Raw genomic sequence first — 16,202 nt, 5'->3', positions numbered from 1 at the left:
TATCTTATTTATTTATGTGTGTGAGTGTATGCTTATGTGAAAACAGGTTAGAATGCAAATAGATGGCAGAGAAGGTATCAGATACTTCTGAGTTGTGGCATTTATAGGATGCTCAGTTTGCTATATGGATGTTAAGATTAGAACCCTGGTCCTCATGATTGATTGTATGCCAAGTGTCTCCACCCTTGGACAGATTTCAACATCTCTTTGTGATTAAAAAAACTGAAGAAACTAAGAACATAAATAAAATGTAATAAATGTAATATAATAGGGCTATATGACAGCCTTTTAAGCTAATATTCTTCTAAAATGGGAAACTGAGAACATGTTTTCTAAACTCTAGAATGAAATAGACATTTGAAGGAGATGGAGGGAGGAACTGGGTTGGAGATGGGGTAGAAAAGGCAACAGGGGTGAAGATCAGGTTTGGGGAGAGGGGGAGGACTGGGAGAGAGAATGGAAATTGGTTGGGGCATCTCTGAGATGGGGAGGATCCTGGTAGTCTGTGAGATTGTCCCTAGCTGAGACTCATAGCAGTGGTGGGGATATAGATCCTGAAGTTGCCATCTCCTGGGTATGATTTCCAGTTGAGGAAGGAGGACACCAAACCACCCATAAAACCCTTGACCCAAAAATTGTCTTACCTATAAGAAATGTAGGGATAAACATGGAGCAGAGGTCAAGAGTATGGCCAACCAATGACTGGCCCAAATTGAGACTCACCCCATGGGAGAGAACCAACCCCTAAAAACTATTAATGATACCCTGCTATGCTTGCAGACAAGACCCTAGCATAACTATCTTCTGAGAGGCTTCATGCACCAGCTAATCAAAAAAGATACAGAGGCCCACAGCCAAACACTAGGCAGAGCTCGGGGAGTCTTGTGGAAGAGGGACAGGGAAAATTGAGGGAGCCATAAGGGTGAAGGACACCACAAGAAGACCTACAGAGTAAACTAACCTGGGACCATGGGGGCTCACAGAGACTGAACCACCAACCAATGAGCATGCATGGGCTGGAACTAGCCCCCGTACACATACATGTGCAGCTTGGTCATCATGTGGGTCCCCTAACAATTGGAGTGGGGACTGTCTCTGACTCTGTTACCTACATTTGGAGCCCTTTTCCCTAGTCAGGGTGACTTGTCTGGCCCTAGAGGGAGAGGAAGCACTTAGACATGCTCCAGCTTGATGCACCAGGGTGGCTGCTTACCCATGGTGGCATCCCATTCTCTAAGGAGAAGGGGAAGAAGGAATGGGGGGTTAAGAGAGTGGGCCTGGGAAGACATTAGGGACAGCCTTTGATCAGGCTGTAAAGTAATTTAATTAATTAATTAATTAATAAAAAAGAAATAGTGAGGCCAACTTTAATAATATGTTATTTAATATATTAAAATGTTACTGTTACCATATGTAAGAAAAATAAAAATTTAGTGACTTTTTAAAATATATTTTATTAATTTATTCATATTACATCTCAACTGTTATCCCATCCCTTGTATCCTCCCATTCTTCCCTCCCTCCCATTTTCCCCTTACTCCCCTCCCCTATGAATGAGACTGATACATGCAGTAAACTTCGAATCCATACCCAGATATAGCCAATGGGCAGGACATTCTCCACAGTTGAGTGAAGAGTGGGGTCTGACTTTCACATGAACTCTGGTGCCCCATATTTGACCACGTCCCCTGGATGGGGAGGCCTGGTGGCACTCAGAGGAAGGATAGCAGGCTACCAAGAAGAGACTTGATTCCCTATGAGCATATACAGGGGGAGGAGAACCCCCTTAGTGACTTTTTTAGGGAAAAAAACTCAAGAAACGACATCAACAAAGAAAATAATCCAACTTATAAACAGGTACAGATCTAAACAGAGAATTCTTAATAGAGAAATCTCAAATGACAGAGAAAAAAATTAAAGAAATGTTCAACATCCTTAGTCATCAGGGAAATGCAAATCAAAATGACTTTGAGATTCTATCATACAAATGTCAGAATGGCTAAGACCAAAAATGTAGTTGACAGCTCATGCTGGTGAGGATGTAAAGCAAAGGGGGAAATGCTTCCATTGCTAGTGGGAGTGAAAACTTGTATAGCCACTATGGAACTCAATATGGCAGTTCCTCAGAAAATTGGTAACCAATCTACCTCAAGACCCAGCTATACCACTCTTGGGCATATACCCAAACGACACCCCATTCTACCACAAGGGCTCTTGCTCAACAATGTTAATACCAGCTTTATTAATAATATTCAGAAGGTAGAAACATTATAGATGCCTCTCAACTGAAGAACAGATAAAGAAAATGTGATACATTTACACAATGGAGTATTACTCAGCCATTAAAAACAATGGCATCATGAAATTTGCAAATGGAAATAGAAAAAAAATCATCCTGACTGTAGTCTAGATCCAGAAAAAAAAACATGGTATATACTCACTTACAGGTAAATATTAGCTGTTAAGTAAAGAATAATCATATTCCAGTCCATGGACCCAGGGAGGCTGAGTAACAAAAAGGACTGGGGTGGGGGTGGGGTGTTGCATTGATTTCTCTGGGAAGGAAAAATAGAATAGATTTGGTGTTTGGACTTAGAGCAGGTGTGGAAAGGCACAAGAGGATTTGGGGAGGAAGAGTACTGGAAGAGACTAGTGGAATTGATGAGGCATTTGTAAGGCAATGTAGAAACCTACTGCAATAGAAACTTCCTCAAATTTATAAGAATAAATCTAGTAAAGCCCCCTAGTAATGGGGATATGGATTCTGAACTGGCCATCTTTTATAATCAGGCAAGGCTCACAGTAGTAGGAATGGGACATCAACCCAGCCACAAAACCTTTGACCTACAATCTGTTCTACATGCAAGGTGTGCTGGGATAAGGGTAGCACAGAACTTGTGGCAATGGCCAAGCAATGACTGGTCCAACCTACAGCCCAAGGAATAAGAGGGAGCCCAAGCCTGAAACTAAATGGATGTCCAGGAACCAGAGGCTGGTCAGCCCAGAGACCCAGGATAGAACCAAATAAGACTGACAAAAATAAAAAGTTAGTTAAGTGATTCCTCATGATATTTTGTTAAACTAATAAATCAGCGCCTAGCTTAATTGTCATCAGAGAGGCATTAATCAACAACTGATAGGAGCAGATACAGAGATGACAGCAAAACACTAGTCAAAGCCAGGGGAAGCCCAAAGAGGAGGTGGAGGAAGGATTCTAGGAGCCAGAGAGGTTGAGGATACCATGAGAACATGATGCACAGAATCAGCTAAGGAGGACTCACACAAGCTCACAGATGCTGAAGCTACAATTATGGACCCCGAATGGGTCTGAAATAGGTCCTTTGCATATACACTGTGGCTGCATAGCTTGGTGTTCTTGTGGGACCCCTAACAGGAGGATTGCGTGGAGGGTCTCTCTGACTCTTGTTCATGCTTGACACCCGTTTCCTCCTACTGGGTCATCTTGTTCAACCTTGATGTGAAGGTTTATGCCTAGTCTTAATGTAATTTGTTGTACCATGTTATTCTTGGGAGGCCTGCTCTTTTTATTTTTTTAAGGTAAACAAAGGAGGAGTGGAACTAGGGGGAGAGGGCTGGAAGCAGTGGAGGTAGTGGAAACTATGCTAAGGGTGTAATATATGTAAATAAAAAATTTAAATTAAAAAGAATTAAAATTATCCATATTTGCAAAAGAAATGAACCTATAACTAAAAGATCCTAATAACTCCACTAGAAAACTCTTAAAAATAATCAACAATTTTAGAAAAGTAGCAGGACATAAAATAAACAAACTAAAATAGTAGCGTTTCTAGACTCTAAAACAAACTTTAGAAAAAGAAATCAGAAAAAAATCATGTTCAATGTATTTTTTAAAATGAAAACAAAAACCTACCAAGAAGGTGAAAAACATCTTCAGTGAAATTTTAAGATGGAATGGAATGCATGTGTTCAACCATGGCCCAGAATTGCATATGGCCAAAATCAATAAAGAATGCAACCTGACACCAAATCATAAATTATTTAAAACATTGTGATGTGTTTGGTTGGTTGGTTTGAAACTTTATTGTGCCATCCTTGAGTGTATACCTTGTGAATGATGTCATATTCCAATGTTACAAGGTTAAGCACACCTGCTAGAAGATGCAAAACAGTTTCATATTTATAGACTGGAAGGTTTAAGGCTGTAAAAATGGTTATTTAATAAAAATAATCTACAAGTTCATGCAATGCCCATCAAAATACTAATAACAGAATTTCTTTAAATCTTAAATTTTACGTGGAAACACAAAAGACTCCACATGGCCAAGGCATGATGGAGCAGGAAGAATTGGGTGGAGGTATCATCATACTTGACCTCAAACTATATTATTACAGAACCATAATAGCAAAAATTGTATTATCCTGGCATGAAAACAGACATATAGACCCCCTGGAATAAAACAGTGTGCTCAGAAATAAAGACACACAATGAAAGCATCCTAACAAAGGTGCCAAAAATGTAAATAGATTAAAAACAAAAACAAACAAACAAACCCAGCCTCTTCAGCCAATCCTGCAGGGGACACTGAATATCCACAGGCAGAGGAAGGAAAGGAAAGCCTTGCTTCTCATCCTGCACAAAATCAACTCAGATTGACTCCAAAGCCTTGACGAAAGACCCGAAAATCTGAAACCACTGAGGGGAGTACAGATAAAATACTTCAAGGTACAAGCATAGGCAACTTTTTAAAAAGGTGTCCAACAGCAGAAAAATAGCCCCATAGCAGAAAAAAGGGAGGATTATATGAAATTAAAACGCTTCTGCACAGCAAAATCATGATCACCAAAGAGAAGACACAGCATACACGATGGGCAAAAAATTTTCTAACTTCATATCAGACAGGCAGCTAATATCTGCAACGTACTAATAGCTTCAAATATTAAACATCAAAATATTAAATTATCCAATAAATAAATAAGCCAGTAAACTGAAAAGACATCTTACAACAGAATTACCAATGGACAATAAATACCAAAGAAATGTTCAACATACTTAGCATGAGAACAATGAAAATAAAGCCTCTTTGGGATTCTATATGATCACAATCAGAATTGCCATCATCCAGAGAAAACATATGACCACAAATGCATGGATGCATGAGGAAAGGAAGACTTATTCATCACTGCTGGACATGTAAACAGTAAACCAACTATGGAAATCAGCTAGAACCTCTTCAAAAAGCTAAAACTAGTTCTACCATACAATTCAGCTGTACCGTTCTTGGGTATGTACCCAAAGGACTCCATATCTACTACAAAAATTCTTGCTCATCTATGTTCACTGATGTTCTGCTCACAAAAGCCAGGAAAAGAAAACAGTCCAGATATCCATCAACTGAAGAATAGAGAATGAAAATATGGCATTTTGCAAAATGAACTCTTACTCAGCTATTAGAAAATATAAAACTATGAAATTAGAAGGTAAGTGGATGAAGCTAAAAACAATGAGTCATTCTAAATGAGGTAACTGAGACTCAGAGAGACAAAAGTCAAATGTTTTCTCCCAATTGTGGGTGTTAGCTTTGAATTTTTAGATGTGTGTGTTTTATTTGGAATACCCATAGGTAAGGAAATACTAAGGACCCACAGAAAAAAGGCTGTTCAGGGGAGGGTAGATAGAATGCACTGGCATAATGGGTTAATAGATAATTAAAGAATAGGAAAGGGTAGATTGTGGTATGGGGGAGGGCAGAGTAGGAGAGGAAAACTGGGAGGGATTATTTAAAAAAAAAAAAACACCAAAAGGTTTTCAAAAACTCATATGTAAATGTACTACTTAGAAGCTTCCTAAAATACATCTATACACATACACAGCAAGAGCCAAAATGAAGTTTTCCTATAATGGACCAACAACGTGCTTGCCCGACACCAGAATTTAACAATTACAATGCCCAGTACCAGGAATGGGTTACCTTTTTAGGAGTTATTCACCAGGGAGGTATCAAAGAACCCTAAATATTATAGGCTATGGCCAATACTTTTGATTACCCTCCAAAATGTGACAGTAAGATCTTGTTTTTGAAGACACCACATACTTGAGTCATAGCACATGGAGGTATCAAACTGGAATTGGCCTGGAAGCTTCATTACTAATGACTAACTTTCACGGTGCTAGAAGGTGTTAAGCATGCTCCCAGAGGATAAAAGTAATAATATTAATAAAAGGTGAACCCTATTAAGTCCCATAATAGTCACCCTGGCAAGAAAGGACCACTAATGTAATAGTGGCATGAACATTATGGGAGTAACCAACCATTTTATGATTGGATTTAAGTTAAGCTCCACAAGATGAAACCTCATAGCTGGAACCATTATTAGGCCAAAAACGTATGGCTATGTAGCTCATAAGCCATAGGTCATAATTTACTACTATTATTCTGTACAATGTACATGACACTAAACTGACTCCTGAGTTCTATCCTTACACCCACAGATTGATGCAACTCCAAACCCTTATCAGAGAAGCTTCTATCTTCAGTAGACACAGAAACTCACAACTGGCCAACACACAGACGATAAGAGACTGAAGAATGCCCATCCCTAACTGTCTATTCCTAAAGAAACACCTACACAGCACGCCTCCTCCCTAGGTTCAAGAACCACTGAAGAAGAGGGGGCAAAAACAGTATAAGCACAAGGTGTGCTGGGTAGGGCAAAGAACTTGACATATTAACTCAAAGGAGTTGTAGCACCATGCTCAAGACCTATGCAAGACCAAGCCAGATGAAATCCCCGCTTGCTGAGGAGTTATCTGTTGGAGTGGAATATGTCAGTTGTCTCTAAGAATGTAGCCCTTGGTAAGTCAACTGTGCTCTTGTGAAAGTTGAGGAATATTTGGATAGCACAAATTAGCCTTGATAAGGAAATAAAAGGGACACAGATTGAAGTAATTAGGGAAGTGAGTGGATCTGAGAAGAGTTGGAGAGAGGGATAATGAATATGATCAAAACTCATGAAAGTCTCAAAGAGCTAATAAATAACAAGTGGTGATGAGGGAGAGGAGCCCTTATACACTCTTGATAGGAATACAAACTTCTGCAGCTTCTATGGGATTCATGGGGAATGTTCTTCAATAAATTAAAAATAGAGCTACCACATGATCCAGGTATACCATTTCTGGATATATATACCTGAAGATTTCTAAGATAACAAACTACAGAGACTCACCACACACACTGGTGTTTAGTGCTGCACCATTCACAAGGTCTGCACCTAAGTCATTTAATCAGCCTAGATGCCCATAAACAGATGAGCGTGTGCTCATATACACATACAGAGACTCACACAATTGCCTACGTAATAGCAGACACAAAATGGAAAGTGTTAGCTGTAAAACAATATGAGATCATATTGGGAGGAAAACAGATGGACCTGGAGACCATTTTATAACCAACATAAGCTAGATTGAGAAAGACAAACATTGCGTGTTTTGTCTTGTGTGTCTATTCTAGATTTGATTGTGTGTGTATGTGTATGTGGAGAGTTGTGAGTGTAAATAAGAGACCAAGACTGAGCATAGAAATGTATCTCCAGGAAGTCAGGAAGGATGGAAAGGGAGGGGCCAATAGAACACATGGGCCATGAAAGCAAGAGAGAGCGCTATTTGGGAGGTGGAAAAGAATTAATGAGAATGAAAAGGCTGAGACGGTGTGGCAGAAGGGGCATTAAAAAGAAGTGTGACAACTACATAAAAGGCCATAATAAAACTCATTCCTTTGTATGCTAACTTTATTAAAAAACTTACTTCCAAGAGCCAAAAGCCATTACGTAGAAATTTAGGAAATGTTCTACCTTGAAAATTAAAAGCATAGTACAGGTTAAACGTGAGGAATACAATGAACCAGTGCTTGAGCGGGGGACTCTTTGGCAAACAGTATTTTTTTTTTCATCCTGTTTAAGGAAGGCACACGTTTATTTTTTTAAAAGTCTCAGGATTAAAATACGTATTGTGAATAATTTTTAATAACAGTCACAATCAAAACACTATGTAGCATCACATGTTCTCTGACATAGCCTTTCCCTGCCTGTACAGCAGTAGTCAATATTGTGCAGCCTAAGTCAGTTCTTTGTGCCCTATGAACTTGCTTTTGCAAGCCATTTTTCTCCAGATTTAATTTTGAGCAAATTCTATGCCTTATTAGCAAATTAAATTAAAACTAATTCATATGTCACAAAAATAATGCAAACAAAAAAAGCAACTAAATAAACCTTTTTGTAAGAAACATTTAAATATCTGAGATAAAAACACTGGCCACCTTAACATGTAGTGAATACATAGAAAGAGTTGCAGCCTTAGGTTTCAGGCGATGAACAAAATATGAAATCTAAGATCAGGTAAAAGTCCCAAAGCCTTACCTCCATCAGCACAAAGAGTGCTGCAAAGAAGAGAAGAGTCGCCCATTCTACTCTGTGTAGAATGATCTCAAAGTCGTGAACATCAGCTAAAATTAGCAACCAGATGGCACCCAGAATAGCAATCCATCCTGTAAAACAGGCAAAATTCAGCCTGTAAAACATACACTGACAGCACACCAGCTGATGTTTTATCTTCTGAGTGCTTCGCTTTTTCATTAAACACAACCGCTGTACTGCAAACTATGTACATTTAAAAGTATAATTTTGGCTTATGTATGCATTCATGAACCAACACTGCAATCAAGATAATGGGCATATTCATCATCCCCAGAACTCAGGCCCATTCATGCCCTGTCCCCGTTCCATACCCTTCTGTCACTGTGCATACACTCTCCCAATAAAACAGCCTTTTCTTTTCTCTATAGATCAGTTTACGTTCCCTGTATTCTCTATGAATGAAGATTTGCATTCTCTCTCTCTCCCTCCCTCCCTCTCCCTCTCCCTCTCTCTCCCTCCCTCTCCCTCCCTCCCTCTCCCCCCCCCTCTCTCTCTCCCTCTCTCCCTTTCCCCCTTCCTCTCAATGCTTGAACTCAAACCCCAAACCTGACACATTACACGATACTCTACCTCTGAGATATGCTCTGGCCCTGACACTCCCAATTGATCTAATGGCATGAAGTTTTACCTGTTTACTTCTCAGTGGACAGATGATCTTGAGAGAAAAGGGGCATTTAGCACAATTACTTTATGGTTCTTCTCTTTCATTATGTGAATCAAATTTCAGTGTTTTTCACCAGTCAGTAGTATGCCACTATCTGGCTGTGCCATGGCATGGTGTACATTCCATTTACCCATTATGGGCATCCCAATGGTTTCTAGTGTTTGGCTATTACAAATATATGTGACATAAATATCCACAGAATGACAGCCACAGTGGCCTCCCTCCCTGTGAACAGAGCCTTGAAATAGGGTAACAGATCGGCCTGGGCCTGAGAAGTGCACCCCAGCTGCCTTTAGAAGTCACAGAGTCATTAGGACTGTCCCTTTACTCTTCATGTTCCCTGACTGTCAAAGAAGACACACTTCTCGTTGACTGTTTTCATGCTGACTAACATCTGGGCATGTTCTAGCCACTTCTGATGGCTGAGCACTGTGGTACAGCAGCTCATAAGTCATATCATGTAAGGCCATTGGAAATATTGCAGAACATGCTTTGTGTAATGGCTTATGAGTGTATAATCACAGCTTCTCACCCCTGCTGTTCTCCTCTCCGCTGGAAGTTTTCGCAGTCCCATCGACTTAGATGAAGCCACAAGACCAACCTATTCACGGAGCTGTGAGCAAACAAGATCCACATTCCTAGCTAGCACTTATGGTAGCTTTCAGCTTGGTTTACAATTTCTTCCCTGTCAAGGTGATTTAGAAACTGTGTGTTGATGTGATGACATCAAAAAAATAAGTATTCCCTGCCTGAAAGGACCCTTATCAATCAGCACTAAACAGAGAGCAAGTATAATAATAATAAAAAAAAACCTTTATTGTGTTTTATCTTTTGAGGTGGTAGCACTAATGTTTTACCCAACATAGCCTATTCTTCCCCAAAGCATCTAGTCTAAAGAAAAAATGCAAAGCACAGCATTTATGTAATCTTGTGCAAAAAATCAAAGGAAAACTAGTTAGTCTTGTTGTTGAGTTTCAGTCAATGAGCTGTGTCATTTACTAATCACAGAATAGTCTCCACAAAGAAGACTTTGGAAAGCATCTGAAATGATCATATCTTACAAGGCTTTTCAAAATTCTTGTTAAAGTTATAAATGCTGGAAACTTGAAGCATGACCACAATAAATGAGATAGTTGACAGCCCTTCCTGCTTTTAGCATGACTCCAAAATAGAGAGATTCAGAGTCTCAGAGTGAAAGAACCCAGTTTCAATATGTCTAACATGCCTGGAGATATGAACAATGCCTTCATTTGGTTTTCTAATACAAAAGCGATAAATGCCCATTTTACAAATGTTAAGGGAAAATACAATTTACATAGAAAACAATATTAATATGTTTGACACAACTTAGATTTTCAAGGTTAGCTGCCAAGAAAAAAATAGTAATAATAAACAGTAGCCACTTGATTTGAGAATTTTAATAATTTCCTTAAAAATGCCTTACTATTTTACTGAAAACTCATAGTCATTTTTGTTTAAATGGACTTCTCTGAAAATCTGTGGCTAAAAAGCTGAATGCCATCTATCGAAGTCACTTTCAAAAAAATCATCTGTCTTAGTGTTTGTGCAAAACAAGTTATTGGAAATGAAAAACGAAAGGTTTGCTCCACTTCCAAATTACTGACTTGTGTGCGCTCAACATAGGAAATTGGCTGCATTATGCAAAACATAGTAGAGCTGACAAAAGAAGAAGAAACCAGTACAAACTAGTATTTGCAGGGTTGTGGCTGAAACACGGCCAGCCTAGCAAAAGGCACCTTTGGCTTCAAGTCAAAGGTTTGGCTAAGCCAGAGGAGAGGAAGTAGCTTTCTTAATTTCATATCTCACAGTGTCTGTATAATGGCCAACAAGTACAGCTCAGACAGATCATTAAAGTTATTCTGACAACCAAACCTCTCCAGGTGTTCAAAGGTCTCAATAGTCTCCAAAGAGAGATGTCCAACTCACAAATGAGAAATGGACAAAAACAGCTTCCCTCTTAATGGAGTTTTTACTGACAAGTGAACAAAAATTCCTACCCCCAACCAAGAAGCTGTTTGCAACTGATACCTGCTGAGAAAAGGAAAATCAGTTTTCTCAAATGGAGTGTATCGGAGCATAGCAAGCACAGCCCAGGGCAGGCCTCATGCACAGTAGTTGGCCAACACAACCTAAAAGACATGTATTTTCATGCACCTTTTGCTGGTTTTGCTTTTTGTCTTTTTGTTGTTGTTGTTTTTGCTTTATTGGTTTTCTTGTTTTTGTTTTTTTGCTTTTTGCTCTGATTTTGTTTGTTTGTTTTGAGTTTTCATTTTGGTTTTTGGCTCTTAAAAGAGAGGGGGAGAGCATGAAGTTTGATGGTAGGGAGGTGGGAAAGATCTGGGAGGGAAGAGTACAAGAAAAAAGTACTGAAAGAAAAAACTATGAGGCACCAGAGTTCGTGTGAAAGTCATACCCCACTCTCCACTCAACTGTGAAAAATGTTCTGTCCATTGGCTAGATCTGGGTAGGGGTTTAAAGTTTACCACCTGTATTGTCCTTGGCTGGTGCCTTAGTTTGAGCGGGACCCCTGGGCCCAAATCCGCCTATCATAATGTTCTACTTGTAGGTTTCTAGGTCCCTCTGGATCCTTCTATTTTGCTATTCTCCAATGCTTCTCTCATCTAGAGTCCCACTAGAATGTCCTCCCCTCTGTCCCAGTTTCCTGGTAAGTGAAGGCTTTCGTGGGACATGCCTCTTGGGCTAGTATGCAGATATAAGTGAGTATATACCATTTGAGTCTTTCTGCTTCTGGGTTAACTCACTCATTATGATCATTTCTAGCTCAATCCATTTGTCCACAAATTTCGGGAATTCCTTGTTTTTAATAGCTGAGTAATATTCCATAATGTATATGTACCACAGTTTCTTGGACGGGGAGACCTGGTGGCACTCAGAGGAACGATAGCAGGATACGAAGAAGAGACTTTATACCCTATGAGCATATACAGCAGGAGGAAATCCCCCTCAGGAACAGTCATAGGGCAGAGGAATAAGGGGAAAATGGGAGGGAGGGAAAAACGGGAGGATACAAGGGATGGGATAACCATTGAGATGTAACAAGAATAAATTAATAAAAAAATTTTTAAAAAAGAAAAAACTAAGTTAAAGAGTCTTTATTGACAGTGGCAGAACAAATTTCTATCATTACAAATGTATCATAATTCAGCTATGGAAGGATGTCAATATGAATATCAAATAAGAACTCCAAAAATCTATTTTCCTTTAAAAGAAATGAAATTATGGTAAGGGTTTTAGAAATCTGTAAGTTAGTTTTTTATGCTGTTTAATAATATAAAGTATAAGCAGCTGGGCACTAATAGCAACAGGTTCTAATCTTAGAAAGATCAGTATATAGAAATTATTAACATCAGAGGCATGTGGGATAGCACAAGCAGACAAACATGTGGATCATAAGAATTCTAGGTGGGAAGGCAGAGGGGAAAGAACAGAAAGAATATTTGAATAAATAGTGAGAAAACTACCCAAATCTGATTTTTAAAAATTAATTTCAGCATCCAAGGTGTTGGAAAGACCCTGCCATTTGAGGTTGCAGTCCTCCCTGTCTGGATAGCCATTCTGGGCTCTGCTGTGTTAGGTGCAGAACTCCCTCTCCCTGGCAGGGCCTCCTGCTCTCTGCCTGACTTCATTTGGAGAGTGTCTTTAGACATAGTTGCCCCAACAACATTTGATATATGGCCCTTGACACAGCTCCCTGCTAGCTCTTTCCTCCCTGCTCCTATAGGATTCTTAGGGACTGTGTTCCCGTTCATATGATAGAAGCGTGCTGCCACATGAAAAAAACAAGCATCCTAAAAGTGCCTGGTTCCAAACAATTATGAATGCCTAACCTAGAAGCCCCTCACCCACTCCACCAAGGGCTATATAGCCTTTGCTCTCCCTGAGGAAAGTTAAACCAGCTCTCTGAAGTGGTTCCCAGAATGTTCGAATTCCACTGTGCTCATGACCTTCCAAGATCTGCCCCCCTTGCCTTCTGCTCCTCCTTCCTTTGTGGGCTGATGGCCAACAGCTCCCAAGGGAGGAGGAGAAGCACAAAGGGATTGAATTAAATCCAATAAGGACAGATTAAGAGAGATGCATGCTCAGTCACATCATAGCAAAACTGCTGAAAGACTCAACCCCACCCCAGCAATGGGCAAAGAGACATCTTGTTGGTGGTGGTGTTCTTATAGCAGTCAGGGGCATAGCAGATGGCTTTGTTCATCCTAGCTTGATAACTGGCTTGATAGTCAAAGTTGTTTTATGCCTAGGACTCATAAAAATAAAATAAATAGAACTAAAAACCCAGGCATCACAGCACAGAAGGAGTAAGACAGACAGAGACCTATGCCACCCACAGACTTGACCTCCAGTGCATGGCACAAGCCAGCCATAGACACCACTTGCTGCCATACCATGCAGCACAGATGGAGGGTGTCACCCAGGAATCCACTAGCCATATGGCCAGCCCACAGCAGGAACCACAACAGCGTACTAATGTGTGGTGGTCATATAGGAGAAAAAAATATGTGGAGCAGCTTGAGCATTATGAAGAGAGATGGAACTGGAGTTACGAGGGTGGAGAGGAGTAACCTGTTGTGAGTGGTCAGCCCTACCACATGGGGACATGGTGAGGTCCCAGCCCCAGCTGCCACTGAGGGCCATGTCTTACACTTTGTTGTACACACAGGATTGAGTTCATTACCATGAGGAAACTGTTTTCCAAATTGTGCTGTACTTAAATATGCTGGAAATAAACTACCCAGTGTGTCAGACTCTTGAAATTTGGACCAACACTGGCTACTCAGTTGTGATGAACCAGATTTTGTTCTTGCTTCATATGGATCAACATTCTCCTGGCCAAAGAGACACTTTGTGATGGTATGAATAGGTATGGCTCCCATAGACTCATGTGTGTGTGTGCTTGGCCTATAGGGAATGGCACTATTAGGTGTGGCCTTGTTGGAGTTGATGTGGCCTTGTTGGAGGAAACGCATCACTAGAGGGGTTGGCTTTTAGGTCTACTACGCTCAAGCTATACCCAATGTGGCAGACAGTCTCCATCCGCTACCTGTGAATCAAGATGTAGAACTCTCAGCTCTTTCTCTAGCACCATGTCTGCTTGGATACTATAATTCTTCAAGCCATGATGCTAATGGACTAAACATCTGAAAAACTATAATCTAGCCCCAATTAAATATTTTCCTTTATAAGAGTTACTGTGTTCATGGTATCTCTTCACAGCAATGGAAACCCTAACTAAGACACCCCTCACAAAAACTAATAGTGAAGTACAGATTGGATTATGTCACCTCAGTAATTACACTAAATATAAAAATATTAAGCATTCCAAACAAAAGGCATCATTAGCACATGAATGTCTCAAATATGCTGTGCACAGGTGAGTGGGAAATAAAATGAAGGAAAAAACATACAGACTAAACCACAATTGAAGTAAAACCCATAAGCCACATATGATCTCACATACCCATAATACTAGAAGTTAGGTGGCCTAGGAAGGAGAATCATGAGTCAAAATCAGCCTGGGCTTTCCAGTGTGCTTGAGACCAGGCTGAGCACCTTAGCAACTGTCTCTAAGACACAAGAGCTAGAGTTGTATTGCAGTGACAGAGCACTTGTTTACCATGCACTATGTATGGACTCAATTCTCAATCATGTAAAACTAAATGTAAGTTATTAAGAGTAATTAAATAAATAAAAATGGATTGTCTGTGTTGGTGCCATGTAACAAAGGCTGCAAAATGAAAGAGATTGGTGCTGAAGAATGTGTTATGTGCTGGCAAAGGATAAAATCCACCAAGAAAACATTATATGTCCATAAGGACCTATGGCCTTGTTGGAGTAGGTGTGGCCTTGTTGGAGTGGGTGTGGCCTTGTTGGAGGAAAAGTATTCTTTGAGTTCCTCTTATTCTCAGACTACACCCACTGTGGCAGACCGTCTCTAACATGTCTCTAACAACAAAGTGTGTCAATACATAAAGCATAAGATGACAGAACTGAATATACAACTCAGTAGTATTTGGAAACATCAATATCCTCATTTCAGTAATGCCAACAGATCAACAAGGACAGAGATGTCTTTAATCAGAAAAGGAGAAAACTAGACCTACTAGGCATCTGGACACTTCTCCACACAAGTCAAAAATAAAATCTCTCACATATATATGAAAAATTCTCTAAAATACATTATTCTATAAACAAATACCAACAAACTTATGAGGATTTAAATCATGCTAAATTAGATATCTGAACTGGAATGAAATTCCAAAATCAATCATGAAAGAAAATTTGGAAACTATACAATATGAGTAAGTGAAGCCTCATGCTCCATAAATGCTTAAAGACTTTTAACAGGATTTCTTAAAAAATTAAAAAATAAAATTTAGAATTCCTTTAAAGACTAGAAATAGAAACACAGTAGAGACCTATCATTACATAAGGCACCCTGCTTCAAAAGATCTCAGTGTGATCACTTAAACTCTGTTGTCAATACACTTCAAGCAGGGCACTGTAAGCCCAAAATAAGCATAAGAAAGAAAATGGTAAAGGTTACGTTGGAAATAAATAAAACAGAAAATGTGCAAAACAATGGAGAGAATCAATGAAACACAAATTAGCTCTTTGAGACAATCAACAAAATTGACAAATATTTAGCTAATTCAGACTCACACGTTGAAAAACTGGTCCCCAGTTGTTGATGCTGCTTGAGTATGGATACTATCTAACATGGGCCTTTTAGGTTGTAGGCAAACTCCACTTCTAAGCTAAGCTGTCCCATTCATTGTCTGCTGAAATATGAACAAGCATGCTATAAACTTCCCCCACCACCAAAGAAGAAGAAGAAAAAAATGGGGACACCAACTCAAGCACAAAACCTGTACCCAACAATTTGTCCTGCCCATGAGATGTGCAGGGTAACAATGGCCCAGAATTTGTGGGAGTGGCCAACCAATGATTGGTCCAACTTGAGATGCATGCTCCAATAGGGAGCCCACAGCTGATACTGTCCAGGGGATGAGGAATCCAAATCTAGATACGATAGGACCAA

The 16,202-nt window shown here is 39.7% G+C and overlaps 1 protein-coding gene across 2 annotated transcripts in view; it reads right to left on the bottom strand.

Annotated features, from left to right (window-relative positions):
- The window catches only part of OCA2 (OCA2 melanosomal transmembrane protein), a 281,703-nt gene that overhangs the window by 161,834 nt on the left and 103,667 nt on the right, over positions 1-16,202 (bottom strand). For both annotated transcript variants that reach the window (XM_084773944.1, XM_084773945.1), the window contains exon 19: positions 8,395-8,522. In XM_084773944.1, the coding sequence (XP_084630070.1) occupies positions 8,395-8,522 (128 nt within the window). The remainder of the gene's footprint in view (positions 1-8,394; positions 8,523-16,202) is intronic.

The sequence above is a fragment of the Acomys minous genome, assembly GCF_964271855.1.
Source record: "Acomys minous genome assembly, chromosome: 2".
NCBI lineage: Eukaryota > Metazoa > Chordata > Mammalia > Rodentia > Muridae > Acomys > Acomys minous.
The sequence above is the reverse complement of the archived record's forward strand: the minus strand, read 5'-3'. Positions and strand labels throughout refer to the sequence as shown.